Below are 14,234 nucleotides of genomic sequence, written 5' to 3' on the forward strand. Positions count from 1 at the left end.
CAGGAGAATGCAGTTTGATTTCCTGAAGGCCATTATACGCAGCTCATACAAAAATAAATGGAATAGAGAACAAGGCTGGTTCTCTTCACTTACTACTCCCCTCCCTTGATCACAGCTACTCCCAGCTCCCAGGCCGTTAGAAATTCTCACACACTACACCAAGGGGTTTTCAATTCCACAGCAAAAATAATAAATATGAATAACTATAGCACCTGAAATTACTCACAGAGAAGTGTCAGGACTCCTAAAATTAGTTGCTTTCTGTGAATAGGTATTCCTTTGATGGTTAAATGAATCTTTACCAATTCCCACCTCTCACCTGCATGTTCCTAAAAAAATGAGCATCACACTAGGGGAGGGAAAAAGTCTTTATACAGAAAACCTAAAACACAATACGGAAAAGTTAGTACTGGCTCAGATGCGCCTTCCAATCTAATACTCCGTATTATCAGGTGCAATTACTGACCAATGAGTCTGCATTGCATTTTAGAAAGCTTGAAGCCATTGTCCCTCCCCCAAACACAATTCATCACCTTTCTGATATCTTTATGACACAGATGCACAGGTGAATTGATTACGTTCCAAGATTTTCAGAGTTTTACCTCAAAACCCTTCAGGGAATAGCGCACTGACTGTTTGTCAGTAAACTGCCTTGTATCCGTGAAATAACTTTTAACGGATTTCATCAGAGACAGCCTGGCCATTAACTTTGCTTTTATAAAACCAAAAAAAAATATATAGTTTTTGATTTACAACAAAGAAGCTCTGAAGAAGTATTTGATAACAGCCCCCTGACACGTGAGGCAAGTTAGCTAATGCAACCGAAGGACTTGAGGTTTGGAGTTCCCGACATTGTGCATCAACCACCATCTATTTCTATTGAAGCAATTGTTATGGGGTTGCAACTCTCTCTTTTAGACTACAGTTTCCATCAGTTTTTGAGAAGAAAAAAAAAAAAAAAAAAAAAAAAACAGCGCTGAACTCACTTGCCTACAGATGAATGAGAACAAACACAAGTGAAAAACCACAGGGCCCAGAATACAGTGGGGTCATTCTTGTTTTTTGTTTTTTTTTTTTTTTTCCAACCACCACCACACCAAGCGCTCACTAATTTCGCTACTGCGCTATGGCGTGACACCCAACGCTACCTAATTTTAATTAGCGCTCCTTCACCGCGCAGACAAAAGTGTTGTTTTTCATTATTTATTTTTGGCTGGGGGGAAGGTGGCGGGGGGTTCTCTCCTCAGAAAGGGTAGGAGGGTGGGAGAAGCGGGCATAATAATAAAAAAAAAATACTTTTTGAGAAAACGAAAAAGAGTCGAGGAAGAAGAAACTCGCTGTGAGGTGCAGAAGAGCTTTGGGGGTGTAAAAAGCGCCCTGAAGCCCGCAAAACTGTCGCCCCCCCCCCCCCACCCTCGGCTGCACGGACCCGCGGGCGGAGCCCCCCTCAGCGAGGTTAGGCTCGCCCTGTCCCGGCCGGGGGCAGCCCAACGCCGCCGCCATTACCCGCGGCGCTGAGGGGAAGGGGAGGGGAAGAAGGAGGGAAAGGGGAAATGCCGGGGCTTTCCTCGGCGCCCCCCGCCGCGGCGTTACCTAGAGCCGCAGCCCAACCCCGCTCGGCCAGCCAGGGCCCCACATCCCTCTGCAGGTCGAACTCGGCCGCCAGGTGCAGCAACATGGCGGCGCCGCCTCCTCACGCCGCCATCGGGCGGCCCCGTTCTCCCCCCCCTCCCTTCCTCGCTCCGGCCTCGCCGCTGCCCGCTTCCCCCCAGCCGGCTCCTGACGGGGCGGCCGCCGCCACGGGCCGGCCCCTCGGGGCAGCTCGGAGCGCATTGGGCCCGCCTGGTGTCGCTCAGCCGCCGGCCCGCCTCGCTCCGGCCCCCGCCGGGGAGCGGGGATGTGGAGCTTGTGCCCGTGTGGGTGTGAGTGCAGGGGGAGCCGCGGGCTGTGGGTTGTGTGTTGGAGCTGGAGGCAGTGCTCCTCCGTGGTGTATCTCTGCTGTTCATAAGCTCGGCTGACTCACAGCGCCGTGAGGAATTGCCTGTGGAGTCAGTGTCAAAGTGTAGTCAGCTGGTGGCCGCTGGGTAAAAGGCTCTGGTCATCATTACCAGGCTCACATTCAGCTCAGAAGTGTTAGGCGTTTCCCATTAACAGTCCCTATTTTCCCAGATTGCACATTGCAGTTGTTGGTCAGACAGGCTGAGTCTCTACAAACAGCATTTGCAGCCCAGCTCGGACCTCAGGCTGTCCTCTCAGGCCTCTCTGGCGTGATCCTGCTGTTCATCCACCTTGAAATCGTGAAAGAGCAAAGGAGGTAAAGCTTAGTGTGAACTTCAGGACTTCATTCTTTTTTTTTAAGCGTTTGAAAATACTCGCAGTGCTGATAAGATGCTGCTTCGTGGCTATCTATAGCATGCCTGTAATTACCATTTCCCTTCCGGTGCTGTGTGATGTCAGTGGCTAAAAGTGGCAGAAAAAGTGGATAGGCTGTAATAGCACACACCAAACTACCGTACTGCAAGTACAGAACAGCTTGAACCAGTTCTAAGAGGTAATCCAGTACCAAGCTTTTTCCTTCCTTGCTAAGCTTTATAAAGGCCGGATCAGAATCTGGTACAACTGCAAAATCCAGATGAGAGGCAAGTTGACGATCAGCTGCAAAGCAAAAGTGCTTTCTCTCAAATTCCCTTGGCTACTTTTACAAGTTTATCATAACTTTCATAATCATCATTTTTCTTAGAGCTCATTGGATCAAGTGATTGTGCAAGAATCTGGAATTTTTATTTCAGAGACAGAAAACAGAGATAAGATCCCAAATGGATGCATTTTGTAAGAGATGAGGTAGGGATAATTCATGATTATGAGTATTTGGAGTTGACTCAAAAAGGTTTGGAGTTGATTCAAAAAGAGAAGCAAGCAAAGGAGGGAAGCCAAGCCAAAGAAATGACTGATTCTCTAACTATGTGCAAAAAGGGAAATTTTCACATGGAGAAAATCTCCTGTGCCCAGAGCTACAGAGTTCAGTTAAGGCCAGGATGAGGCCACCTGGCAGATTTTACATTGGCCTACCATAAAGCAAAAAATGTGGAGGTGTGTACCTATAACAAATTTTGTTCTCCAAATGCAAAGGAAAAAGAAAAAAAAATAAAATATAGCTGCCCAGTCTGATGGTCTTTCATTGAAAGAAGAAAAAAAAAAACTGTCACAGTTCTCTTGTTTCAAAATCAGCTGTGTCACTTAGCACAGTTCTTGAAAGACAGCCCACATAGCTGATGGATGAATTATTCTCTAATGTTTACAGACAGAATCATATGATGATGCTGTTCTTCTAAGAAGAATATCTTGTGCAATATGTGAAAGGCCTTTCAGTAGGAGTTAACCAGAGTAACTGCTGGCTCTGCCATGGGACTTAAGCTGGTCAACGCAATTAAAAGAAAATGAAAATGTTCTCATATGATGTAAGCTGGTGAGCGGCTATACAGATGAGTGGGTGCGGAGGAGATCTGTTCACTCTTGGCCTGTGCATAGCATTTGTTCCACAGTCCTTACTCAGGAAAATTGCTGTAAAAGTTTGTACAAGTAAAGGCTTCATAGTCAGGTGTGTAAAAATCTGAAGGAAAGGAAAGACCTTTCTTGTTGAGAAAATACTTAAGAACAAAATTTCCTCTGAGACTGTATTTTCACTGCAAAGGACCTGCTGTTCATTATTTTTGTATGACCAATATATTTGTCTTATCTCCCTAAAGTTAATACATACTCTTTTTCAGACTCCTGGGATAGAATGGGACCTCACCTCTATTGCGCTCTCTTGAGAACCTGGAAGATTCTCTGATATTTGTCCCTGAAACCAAGGCAAGAGCTCTGAGAAGTTTCCCTGTCTTTTCAGTGAGAAGATGGAGGAAGTGGTAGCTTGACGGATGAAAAGATTTGAGAAACAGGAAAGGATGAGGTGATACATGACTGTCAGGGTTCAGAGACACAGAAATATGAGAAAAGCAACCAAGTAGAGCTGAGGGAGACATTGCCAACAGGAGCTGAAGGAATTGATAGGAGCACAGAGCCAGAACAGAAGGGACAGGAAATCTGGAAAGACAAGACAAAGGTTTATAACCTGTGTAGAAATGAAGACAGTCTTCCCAGAACTGAAGCTGTGATTCCTGAGCTTCTCTGTTGTCCAGCAAATTATTTAAAATCTACTGTTCTCCAGTGGCTTATCCCTATAAAAAGATACTACCTCTGCTCGTTTTTTTTGGTTCCAGTGGTAGAGGTATGTGACTCTTAAATGCCCAACAGTGCTGATGACTCTTGGAAAGTGCTTGGGAATTTCATTTGGATTCCATTAAGTAATTAACTGCACTTTTTGTTCTTCCTCAAAAAAAACACACACACTTATATGAAAAAAAAAAAAAAAAAGAAAGAAAAAGATAATAAAACCACTTTTGGTTCAGATAACAGTCTCATTTGTTATATCTCCTTTCAGTTCTAAAACATGATCCACCCTATGAACCAAATAAAAGTGAAATATTAAGGAACAAGAATTGCATACTACAAGATGAATGATATTTCAAAGACAGCTATCTAGGATGAACAGTGTATTTGGCAATTTCTAATTTCTGAGAGCTTAACTTTGTCATTATAATTTACAGTCGTGATGTACGTTAGGAATACCTACATCTGCATTCAGCTCCTGAAAATATATTTAATAAATAACAAATGTTTTGCCTGCCTGTGTGTTTGTCTAATACAGAAATACTTCCAATCAAATAAATGAGCTTTACAGTAAATGCAGAAAGTGATGCAATTTCTGAATTTAATTTTACAGTAATGTTTTTTTTAAATTACCATAGGAAAGATTATAAAATGTTGAAAACTAGTGTCAGCATTAATCTTAAAGTGAAACTCAGAGTGGCTATTTTATTGACATGTACAAGTCACTCCATCTTTCAAAAAACAACAGATAATAGCAGATTTGGGGTTTCACAGTCTGACACTTAAGGTGCGGCAGAGCAAACAAACTGTCCTGCGTGAGAATTTGCAATGACACAAAGGAAACTTAATCTGCTCCTGCTCTTTCTCCTCAAGATATTCACTAAGTGTTTGCTACAGCAGCTGTCACCTGAATAGTGCCAAATACTTCTAACTGGGATGGTGTTTCTTCTTTCTCTTCCTGTGTTCCCATTGTTACCTGCTGTTTTTATTTTCACACTTCCACCTTTAATGTTCAATGCAAATACCCATTTCCTTCACGACTGCAAAAAAATAATTCACAGATTTAGATCTCATTCTATAAAGCTCATGATTCCCTGAACTGGCAGTCTGGCTCTACATGTTATAGGCCGTGTCTGCAGAACCAAATATCCAGGCGGAATTCCTAGAAGCACAACACATTCCTCAGAAACCACAAAACTGACTCATTCGGCATACTTCATGTAATAGTGCAGTTTAAAATACCACCTCGATCTACATACAGAAAATTGAAAGCTTGATGAAAATTCTTAAACATCTTAAAAACAAAACAAAACAAAACAAAACAAAACAAAACAAAACAAAAAAAAACCTTCAGCAGGTTTTGAATTAAGACAGAGGTACTGACGTAGTCTTGATAATATCTGTCAGCTTTGCTAGATGGAGAAAGATCTTGGTTTGTAAAAAAAAAAAAAATACCATACTCACCTGTGCCGAGTGAAATTAGTGTTATAAGCCATTTCTGATTTTTGCTTCCTTTTTGCTTACATCATGAAAGCAAATCATGAATTTCACTTTCTATTTATATTTTGTTTCCCTTTCTGATGATCATAGTTTAGGTTTGAGACTAAAGCTGTGTGTAGGCACAGGAACCAATCCTGATGCAGCAACTTGCGGTATAGGGATGTGAAAATAAAGCTCTTAGAAAAAAAATGACTCATTAAATTTTTCTACCTTTTTATTTTAAATTAGGAATCTGTTCCTATCTTATTAACAGGAGGATCTCCATGGAATTTTTAGCTGAAGTGGATCTTGAACAGAGTAAGGATTAATAAGCATACCCCCAGCAAGGGACAGTGGCCCTACTGATCATATTGAAACCAACATCAGGATATTCTGCCACTGACAAAAGTTGTTGTGCTAATTGCATACGTACCTATCTTTATTTTACAAAAAGTTAATGTGGCAGGAATTACAAAATCATAACTTTAAGCAAGCATGAGGCTACTGTGGCATTGACTGCCAACTTGGCATTAACCCATGCAGCATACTTTTCGGTACTTGACAGAATAAAGATTCGTTCATGCCTATCATGGTGAGAAGAGAAGGAAAAAGCTATATAAAGAGCCATAAATCATCAATGTGTTCCGCATCAGAAAATTGTACTTAAGACTTCTTATCTTAGTGGGAACCACCAGAATGTATATATCAAATAATTATTTAAACTCGTGACAGCCTGGCAAACAGCTCATAACTGCTTTTGAAAGCATTGCTTACCAAGGACAACCTCTTTTCCCACCACTCTAGCAACAGAGGATTTATTGTGATCTTGTCTAGACAGTTGTTTCCTTGAAGAATGTTTTCAACCAGTTGAACACAGAAAATATAAATAAGTTGCTTTCCTGATGGAGGTGGTCAATATGTTTATTAAACACAAATAAGATGCAATTAGAAATCAGAACTTTTACAGTAAAAACAAAGGCCATAATTCAATGGTGGTATAGTAAAATATCTTTATTTCAGTGTGAGAATCACATCTTATTCAGTATCTTTAATCAAAGAATATCAACATAAATCGGAGTAGTTTCTCTGAAGTCAATCAGCATCCAGTACAGACCCAATGCTTCATGGACATGTCTTTTCTATGCTTTGTTTAATAATTAATCATAGGATATAGTCTTTTAACTACTAATGAAAAAAAGATCTGTCTTGCTGTTCATGCTCATACTGAACTGTACCTTATTCTTTAAATAGTTTCATTGAAGTCAATAACACTCTCAAGCCAGTAACACCTTTCAAGTTGAGGAGACTTCAAAAACAATTAAGATATTCCTCAAAGTGAAGGAGGGAAACAGACCAGGGCCAAACGCAATCTGTGGCCGTATCCCAAGTGGCCTTTTTGTTTCCGCCAGTTCTGTCTTCATGGCCCAGGCTCTAAGGCTCCTTTGTTCTTTTCACAGAATAACCCCTACTAGCTCTGATGAAAGCTCTGCGAACACACATGGTCTCAACAGCTGTTGAAGGAACTCTTTGCTCTGTGTTTATTCTTCCAGCTACAGCCTCATTAGGACTAGTCAGTAGTGTTTTGAAACTTGCTCCTTTTTCCTTTATGATCTTTCAGTTTTGACTTCATTTTGCATTGTAAATGGACGCTGTCAATACTCTGCAACAGATGCACTACTGTTTAAAAGGAACAGATATAATAATGTGTTTATCAGCAGATCAATTCCAATTCATTTTTAGATGTGCTTTCATTTTCAGTGTTGTGTTTATTTAAAAAAATAAAAGATATATTTAACACAATTGCATTCTTTCAAAATGAAAGGCTACAGCGTGGTATAGTGGAGACTACAGCCAGAGACAACACAGGATGAATGCATCAGTTGAATTTCATCTTATTGAGCTTCAACAGTCTTAAAAACAGGGTTCTAGTATAATTTCTTTGTCTAGGCTCCTGCTAGTTAATGAAAAAAATATAAGAACCCCAGAGGGCAATGGAAAGATTGGACATGGTGCTTAGGGACATAGTTTACTGGGTGACATTGGTGGTAGGGTGATGGTTGGACCAGATGATCTTGGAGGTCTTTTCCAACTTTAATGATTTCATGATACAGCCTAGGTTTGGCACTTATTTTAAGGCTCGTTTTACAAATCCAACCCAATTGTGGTTGCTGGGCCTCGCCTCCCCTCCCATCTGCAGTCATGCCTACCAGCAATGTGCAGCTGGAGGCCTGGAGGAAAGTGGGACTGTCCCTTCCAGTGTCTGCCTGCAATTAGATCTCATATAGCATGCTATGAGAAGGGGCCCTGAGGGTGTGGTTTGATGAGCAGCTGATCTAACAACTCCTGACCATTGAGAGGATGATGTCAGACCTTCCCTAGTTCGATTTTTTTTCTCCTCTCCTCATCCCCAGGTCATCCCATCTCCATGTTTGCCAGCTCTGCTGCACATCTGACACCTGTGATCCAGCTCTACTCATGAGCCCACATAAAATCTATTGACTTTTTATTTTCTGTCAGGTGATTAAGACGTCTCAGGTCACAGAAGGTTTTTACAAGTGCTAGAGCCATTGCAAAAGGAAGTAGCGGTAACGTGGTGCTGGCAACAGGAAGGGAAACAGAACTGAAGACTTCCCTGTACTGGCAGCTTGTGAGGTGTTAGACCTGCACAGCTCATTCAGAGCCTTTGCTCTATTCTGACAAACATTTTCCTCTAGCTCTCCGGTTGAACAAAACAGTCATTTTTCCGCAGCACTGCTCTTCTCCATTGCCCATCTGCCACAGGCATAGTTTCCAGACCAGAGAGGTGATCCCACTGAAAAACAACCCTGAGGAGAGAAAGCAGGTGTTAGGAGGGACTGGTTTCAGTAAAATCACCTACCCACCAAGTTTACTGAACCTTTACACCCACAAAAATGAGGATACCGTACAGAGGTGGCAACAAACCACACACGGTGGGCAAAGGCCCTGGGGGACCCTGCTCTTCCCAGTGTTGGGGCACAGTCAGGCCTGCTTCAGCTTCTGCCGGCCTGATTGTGGGGTTATCTGCAGAGGCACCTGCTTCTCTTCACTTACAGTAAGAGGAGTCTTATATCAGCTCTGAGCTGATATAAGTCAGGTGTGAAAATCCCATTCTTAGAGTCATTTGCCTGATTTCCTGTTTCCGCTGGAATCCACAGAAACCACTAGTTTTTAATACCTTATTTGTATGTTGCAACAGCCTTTCCTTTGATAAAGTACAAGTACTCTAAATACATTCAAATTGTTCTCTCAAAATCTGAATACATTTCCCTGGTACGTCCTAAAAATATCTTTTATTTATTGTACACATTAGTTCCAAACAAATGTCACATTAATAAACAGAGAGAGTTAGGGAGGTGTACTTCGTTAGTCACCCAGTAGTTTTGTTTTGTTTTGTTTTTCCAAAATACGTTCAGAATTCAATCTGACTCCTTTCAACAATGAACTATTTATAGGATCTATAAGGGCCTTATCCTCCAGCCCTGACTCAGCCAAAACTCACCACTGACCTTGACCTCCCGCAGTCTATTCTTATAGCCTTGCTCATGTGAGGAGCTTTTATTCACTGACCTGACTTGGGGAGTGTATTCTCATCAGTATGATGGTGCAGGCTTTACGCCAGCTCAGTTGGACTTGGTATAAATGTCACAGAATCAAGTCCTGAGGATGCATATATTGTTTTTACAATGTTATAAACGCAAAGACAAGAGAAAAAATATGCAGCTTAGTTCTGTTTCCAGTGCCACAACAAACTGAGTGCACTTATATTAGGTTTTTACATCTACAAGTGCAACCACTGAATTCTCCTTATTTTGGGAGAAAGTTTGTTTGTTTTTGGAAGAAAGCTGTCACCAAGTTTCTGAATCATAAGAATTATTACTAAAGAAAGTAATTGTTTTTTCTCAACAAGACATAATCATTTTTAAGTTGAATACTGATGCCCAGTTAGGTGACTACTCTAGCTCAATATGACAATAGCAAACTGTGTTATTTGATGTCATAGTTATGTCAGTATTGCTACCCATTGGGAAGAGCCAAATCTTCTGGAAAATTAATTTAAATTATGAACGTTCATAATAGCATACAATTATAATTCTTTTAAAGTGCTGTGCAGTCATGAAATAACCAGTCAATCACAAACAACATTGTTGGAACATTCCTGTCATACTGCGTTAGCTCAGTTATCTAGCTATATTGGTATCATAGACCTGGTATTGTTAGATGTTAAAGGAAAAGATGCAAAAAATCCTTAAAATACAGAAATAAAAACTCTTGATCTATAACTAGTATTGTTGTCCCTAACATTTTTTTTTTTCTTTCTGATACAGATCGATACCTTTTTGGAAGCAAATTTTTTGTCATTAGTGGAGCTGGGTAGCAAGGTGGGTCTGCATCAAAAATACTTTCATCAGTCTACTATTTTTCAGTTTGTTTGAATGACTCTTCCATTTATAAAGATACTAAATAGATAAAGTTGATGTTGTTGTTGATGTAAAGTTGACTCTTTCCAAAATATATTAATATTATGTTACATATCTCTTTCATTTCCTTATTTTCTCCTTTTAAAGTAGAAGACTCCAACTTTTCAGGTGCTTTTGTAAGTCTAAGGTACTTTTTTTTCACTCACATCTGAAACATTTATTTCTATTTTCCTATATTTTATTATACTCATGGCAAATGTGCAATTATTATCTACTTGAATCATCAGTATATTAATGATGGTCTTTTGTAGCTCCTGTGTTGTATTTGTTCTTTTGAATATGAGTGGGCCATAAATGGGTGTCTTCAGCTAGCTGTCTATTATAGTGCCAAGACCTTTTTCTTGAGTGGTTATGGTAAAGGTAGAATCCCTTATGTTTATGAGGAGTGGAAGGACTTCCTTCCAATCACCACAGTCATGCATTTATCAGCATTTGACTTTGCCTGTTAATATTGCCTGTTGTGGTAGTTTCACCATCTTTTTCTGTTTTTCTATAGTTCTAATCAACCTGTTTTGAAAAACACTGGTCATCTGCAAATGTTGCCAATTTAGAACATGCTTGCTTTTCTGGGTATACATGTTTCCTGTATTTTGAAGGCCCACTAACAGTAAGGACATGGTCAGAAAGGACCACGTCAGATATTTTGGAAGCTGAGCTTCAGCTTTTTTTTCTTCCAAGAGCAGGCCATGGCCATGATGGAAAGCAGCCCACGTCTTCCCCCATTACTGGGATCAGAGGAGAAGGCTCCCTTACTGTACCCCAAGACAGTTCTTGTCAGCCAATATTTAGCAAGTTTTATACTCCCAAGCAGTATCTACAAAGGGACTTGCTATCTTACCAGTAGTATGAAGGCTCCATGTCAATAAACACTAATTTTAGAACTGGATTAGCTCTTCTACTCATTCCAGCTCCCTTATGTAGTCCTCAGGTACAATAGCAAACACCATTGAATCCGGCATCCTAGAAGTAGCAGTCTTCTTGCCTAGTCATTTCCTTGCTTTTTTATTTACTTACTTATTTATTTACTTACTTATTTATTTACTTATTTATTTATTTATTTATTTATCTCTTTTTAGCTTCTCTCCCTTCATTCCAGGACACTGTTGCCATAGATGTCTGTGCCAAGTTCCCTACAAGCACAAACTGGCCAGCCTCCTCTTTCATCTATTCTCCTGCACTCCGTTCCTTGTTCTTTCAGAAGCAGTCAGTTCCAACAGTGTCAGGGAAAGGTGCAAGAAGCCCTGCGGTTGTCAACTAAAGATATTCTGCACTTGCTTTAGAAGTTCGGTTTCATCCTGATCTCAAAATAGTCAGAGACAGATTTATGGCTCAAAGTTGAACATTTAATATTGCAAAGTATTCAGATTAATTAGAACTCAGTATCTTCATATAATCCATAAAAATGTTTAATTCCTTTTTAAATTTTGGCCTCAGTGATCTTTTTTATCCACAGTCTAATTAGTGAGTACATGTGAAGTAAGGGAGAAGTAAGAAAGAGAATTATTTAAGAAACTACCATCATTTAATTTCTTTGAATTAAATTCAAACTCCTGCCCTATCTTTCCTATGGTACTTTTTAGTCTTCTGTGTTCTTTTCTAAGTTAAACATAATCAATCTTTTCAATTTGTCTTCTGACAAGATGCTTTCATGCTCTGGATCATTCTTATAGCCTTTCCTGGATAACTTCTGAAGAAAGATTTCGAAAAACTTTCTGTAAAAAACAGAAATAAGGTATATGCATGTGTTTTTCCATTTCATCATCACTCTCAGATGATAAGGAGCATGGTTTTCCTTCAGATAGCCAAAGCTGTTTGTCCTATCATGCCACAGGTAGGTCTTTTATAAGTCTGTCATTAGACAGTGTCTACCACCTGACCTTGTCATAGACTCTCATTGTATCCTAGAAATCTTTTTTAGTGTTAATATTGTAGATACATACACATGCTGCACTACAGGCTGGTAGAACTATTAGATAATTAGACAATTTAAATGAGAAAGATTGTATGTTAACTCGTGAACTTTTTCATTCTTAAAGTGCATTTGGATATATCCTGCTGGTTTCCGATTTTAAATTTATCAGCTTATAGATGTAGAGCTTAGGGATATGGTTTAGTGGGGACTGTTAGTGTTAGGTTAGAGGTTGGACTCGATGATCTTGAGGTCTCTTCCAACCTAGAAATTCTGTGATTCTGTGATTCTGTGATTCTATGTTATTTATTCTGTATTCCTCCTGGTGTTGCCTTATTTTTATTTCAAGTAAATGTGTTTCTATCCAATGTTCTCTACTGGGAAAAAAAGGCTAAATGGGGGTGATTATTTGAAACTTCAGATTAACTGTGACTGTGTGATCAAAGGTCCATCTAACCAGCATCTTGCCTCTTGACAGTAGCCAGTCTGAGATGCTAAGAGAAAGCATATATAACAACATAAAAGGTTTTTTTTTTTTCTTCTGTTTTAACTCTTTCAGATTAGAAAAAATGGGGAACAAAACAATCTGAAAGTTATTAATTCTTTTAGCACCCAGAAAATCCTGTGACAATTAGTTTCACGGTGGGGTAAATGTGAAAAAGTACGTCTGTGTTTTCAATTCTCCTGCCTCATAATTCTGCTTGCTGTACTCTAGTTTTTACTTTAAGAAAAATAGAGCATAGTCACACTCTAATCAGGATTTTATACGTATTTATCATGTTTACCTTCCCTACTATCTTTCTTTTAAAGCAAGGAGTCTGTTTAATGTCTCCATAGAAAACCTATCCTCTACCTCTTATCATCCTTATTATGCCTCTCTACGCTTTTCTCTGACTGCATATTATACAGAGTCTTTATTCTTTGTAATTGTTTTTTATTTTGCTGGGAGGGTCATGGATCCATAATTTGTATCTTTAATATTTTAATAAGATTCCCTGTAATTTGTCTTATGGCACTACTTATTTGCTTGTCAAATTCCTTCTTCGCTTTTCTAATTTTCATTTTCTACTTTACTTTCCATAAGTATCTCTTATGAAGGCATGTAAACGAGCGGCTTGCTTTTCACAGGCACAAAACCCACCTAAGGTTAATTATCAATTGCAGATCACATGTTGCTTTTGTGCTGCAGTTCCTGTGTTTGTCAGGAACTGACAGGAACTGAAAGGTAGCGCTTGTCTAGCTGTGGGGACAGCAAACTGGTGGGGACAGCAAAATCACTAGAGAAGCAGGCTGCACTTGGTGCCCTCCACACTAAAGGCTTTAGAATATTGAGAGAACTGATTTATTCGGCCCCAATAAGTAGGTCCATAGCTTCAGTACTTGCCAAGCCCATTTTCCTACCTGTTTGTTGCACAGGAGAATGAGTGGCCACACAAACCTGCCATCCCTGGTGCTGAGCACACAAGAAGTAGGATCTTGGTGTGGGGAGCAAGAAGCTTGCTTAGCTTTTGTGCTCTCAACTCTTCAAGGACCTCAGCTGAGATGCTCTGGTCTGCTTCCTGCACTGAGCCTAAAGAGATGAGCTGCTGAGTTTTGCCTCCCATATTGTGCAGAGCAAATGCTTCTGCACAATTTTACTTCAAGGACTCCATGAATAATAGCCTCAAGGGATGTTCCCAGGGTGGAAAAAAAATTACAACAAAAAAAGTAAATACACCTTTTTAAAAAGCAGTTTGAATTATTTAGGAGCTAAAAGCATCAAAGGGTGCCTTAATTCTAGTTAGCTGATTGTTGGGTGACTTCACTCTGAAGTATGATTACAGTCGTTAGGGTACCATAAAGACATATTGCTATCTTAATTTTATTATTATTATTATTAACATTATTTCTGCTGTATCTAACCTGAAATCTGAACATTCTGGGTTTCAAAAAACTAGTTTTTTTGTAATTATCTGATATTTTTATTTATTGTATACTTGAATTACTGGTTCTTGCTTTCAGCATTAACTCTGTGTTTTCAGTTTAGATATCAGTGACTTCACTGGCATTCCTTTTTCCAAAAAAATCATGCAATGATAGTTTAAAAAAGAAAAATTATATTTTTTCAAAACCCACCTACCAATATTATTCTCCTTTTC

At 39.7% G+C, this 14,234-nt stretch overlaps 1 protein-coding gene and 2 long non-coding RNA genes across 7 annotated transcripts in view; 1 reads left to right on the top strand and 2 right to left on the bottom strand.

Moving 5' to 3' along the window:
- The window catches only part of GSAP (gamma-secretase activating protein), a 47,741-nt gene extending 45,919 nt beyond the window's left edge, over nt 1–1,822 (bottom strand). For all 3 annotated transcript variants that reach the window (XM_068669867.1, XM_068669866.1, XM_068669865.1), the window contains exon 1: nt 1,594–1,822. In XM_068669867.1, coding sequence (XP_068525968.1) covers nt 1,594–1,678 — 85 coding nt within the window. In that variant the 5' untranslated portion in view covers nt 1,679–1,822. The remainder of the gene's footprint in view (nt 1–1,593) is intronic.
- Nucleotides 1,790–4,815, top strand: LOC137849836 (uncharacterized). Of its 2 annotated transcripts, XR_011092091.1 has the most exons (3): nt 1,790–1,922; nt 2,170–2,314; nt 3,768–4,815. It is a non-coding gene; the product is annotated as an uncharacterized lncRNA (long non-coding RNA). The 2 variants fall into 2 exon arrangements; XR_011092090.1 differs by lacking the exon at nt 1,790–1,922 and having other exon boundaries at nt 1,929–2,314.
- Nucleotides 4,816–7,829: 3,014 nt separating this feature from the next.
- On the bottom strand, nt 7,830–8,886 carry LOC137850324 (uncharacterized). 2 transcript variants are annotated; one of them, XR_011092476.1, is made up of 2 exons: nt 8,616–8,886; nt 7,830–8,513 (listed from the first exon to the last, which is right to left on the bottom strand). It is a non-coding gene; the product is annotated as an uncharacterized lncRNA (long non-coding RNA). The 2 variants fall into 2 exon arrangements; XR_011092475.1 differs by having other exon boundaries at nt 8,611–8,886.
- Nucleotides 8,887–14,234: the final 5,348 nt, after the last annotated feature.

The sequence above is a fragment of the Anas acuta genome, chromosome 1, assembly GCF_963932015.1.
Source record: "Anas acuta chromosome 1, bAnaAcu1.1, whole genome shotgun sequence".
In the NCBI taxonomy this organism is placed as follows: Eukaryota; Metazoa; Chordata; class Aves; order Anseriformes; family Anatidae; genus Anas; species Anas acuta.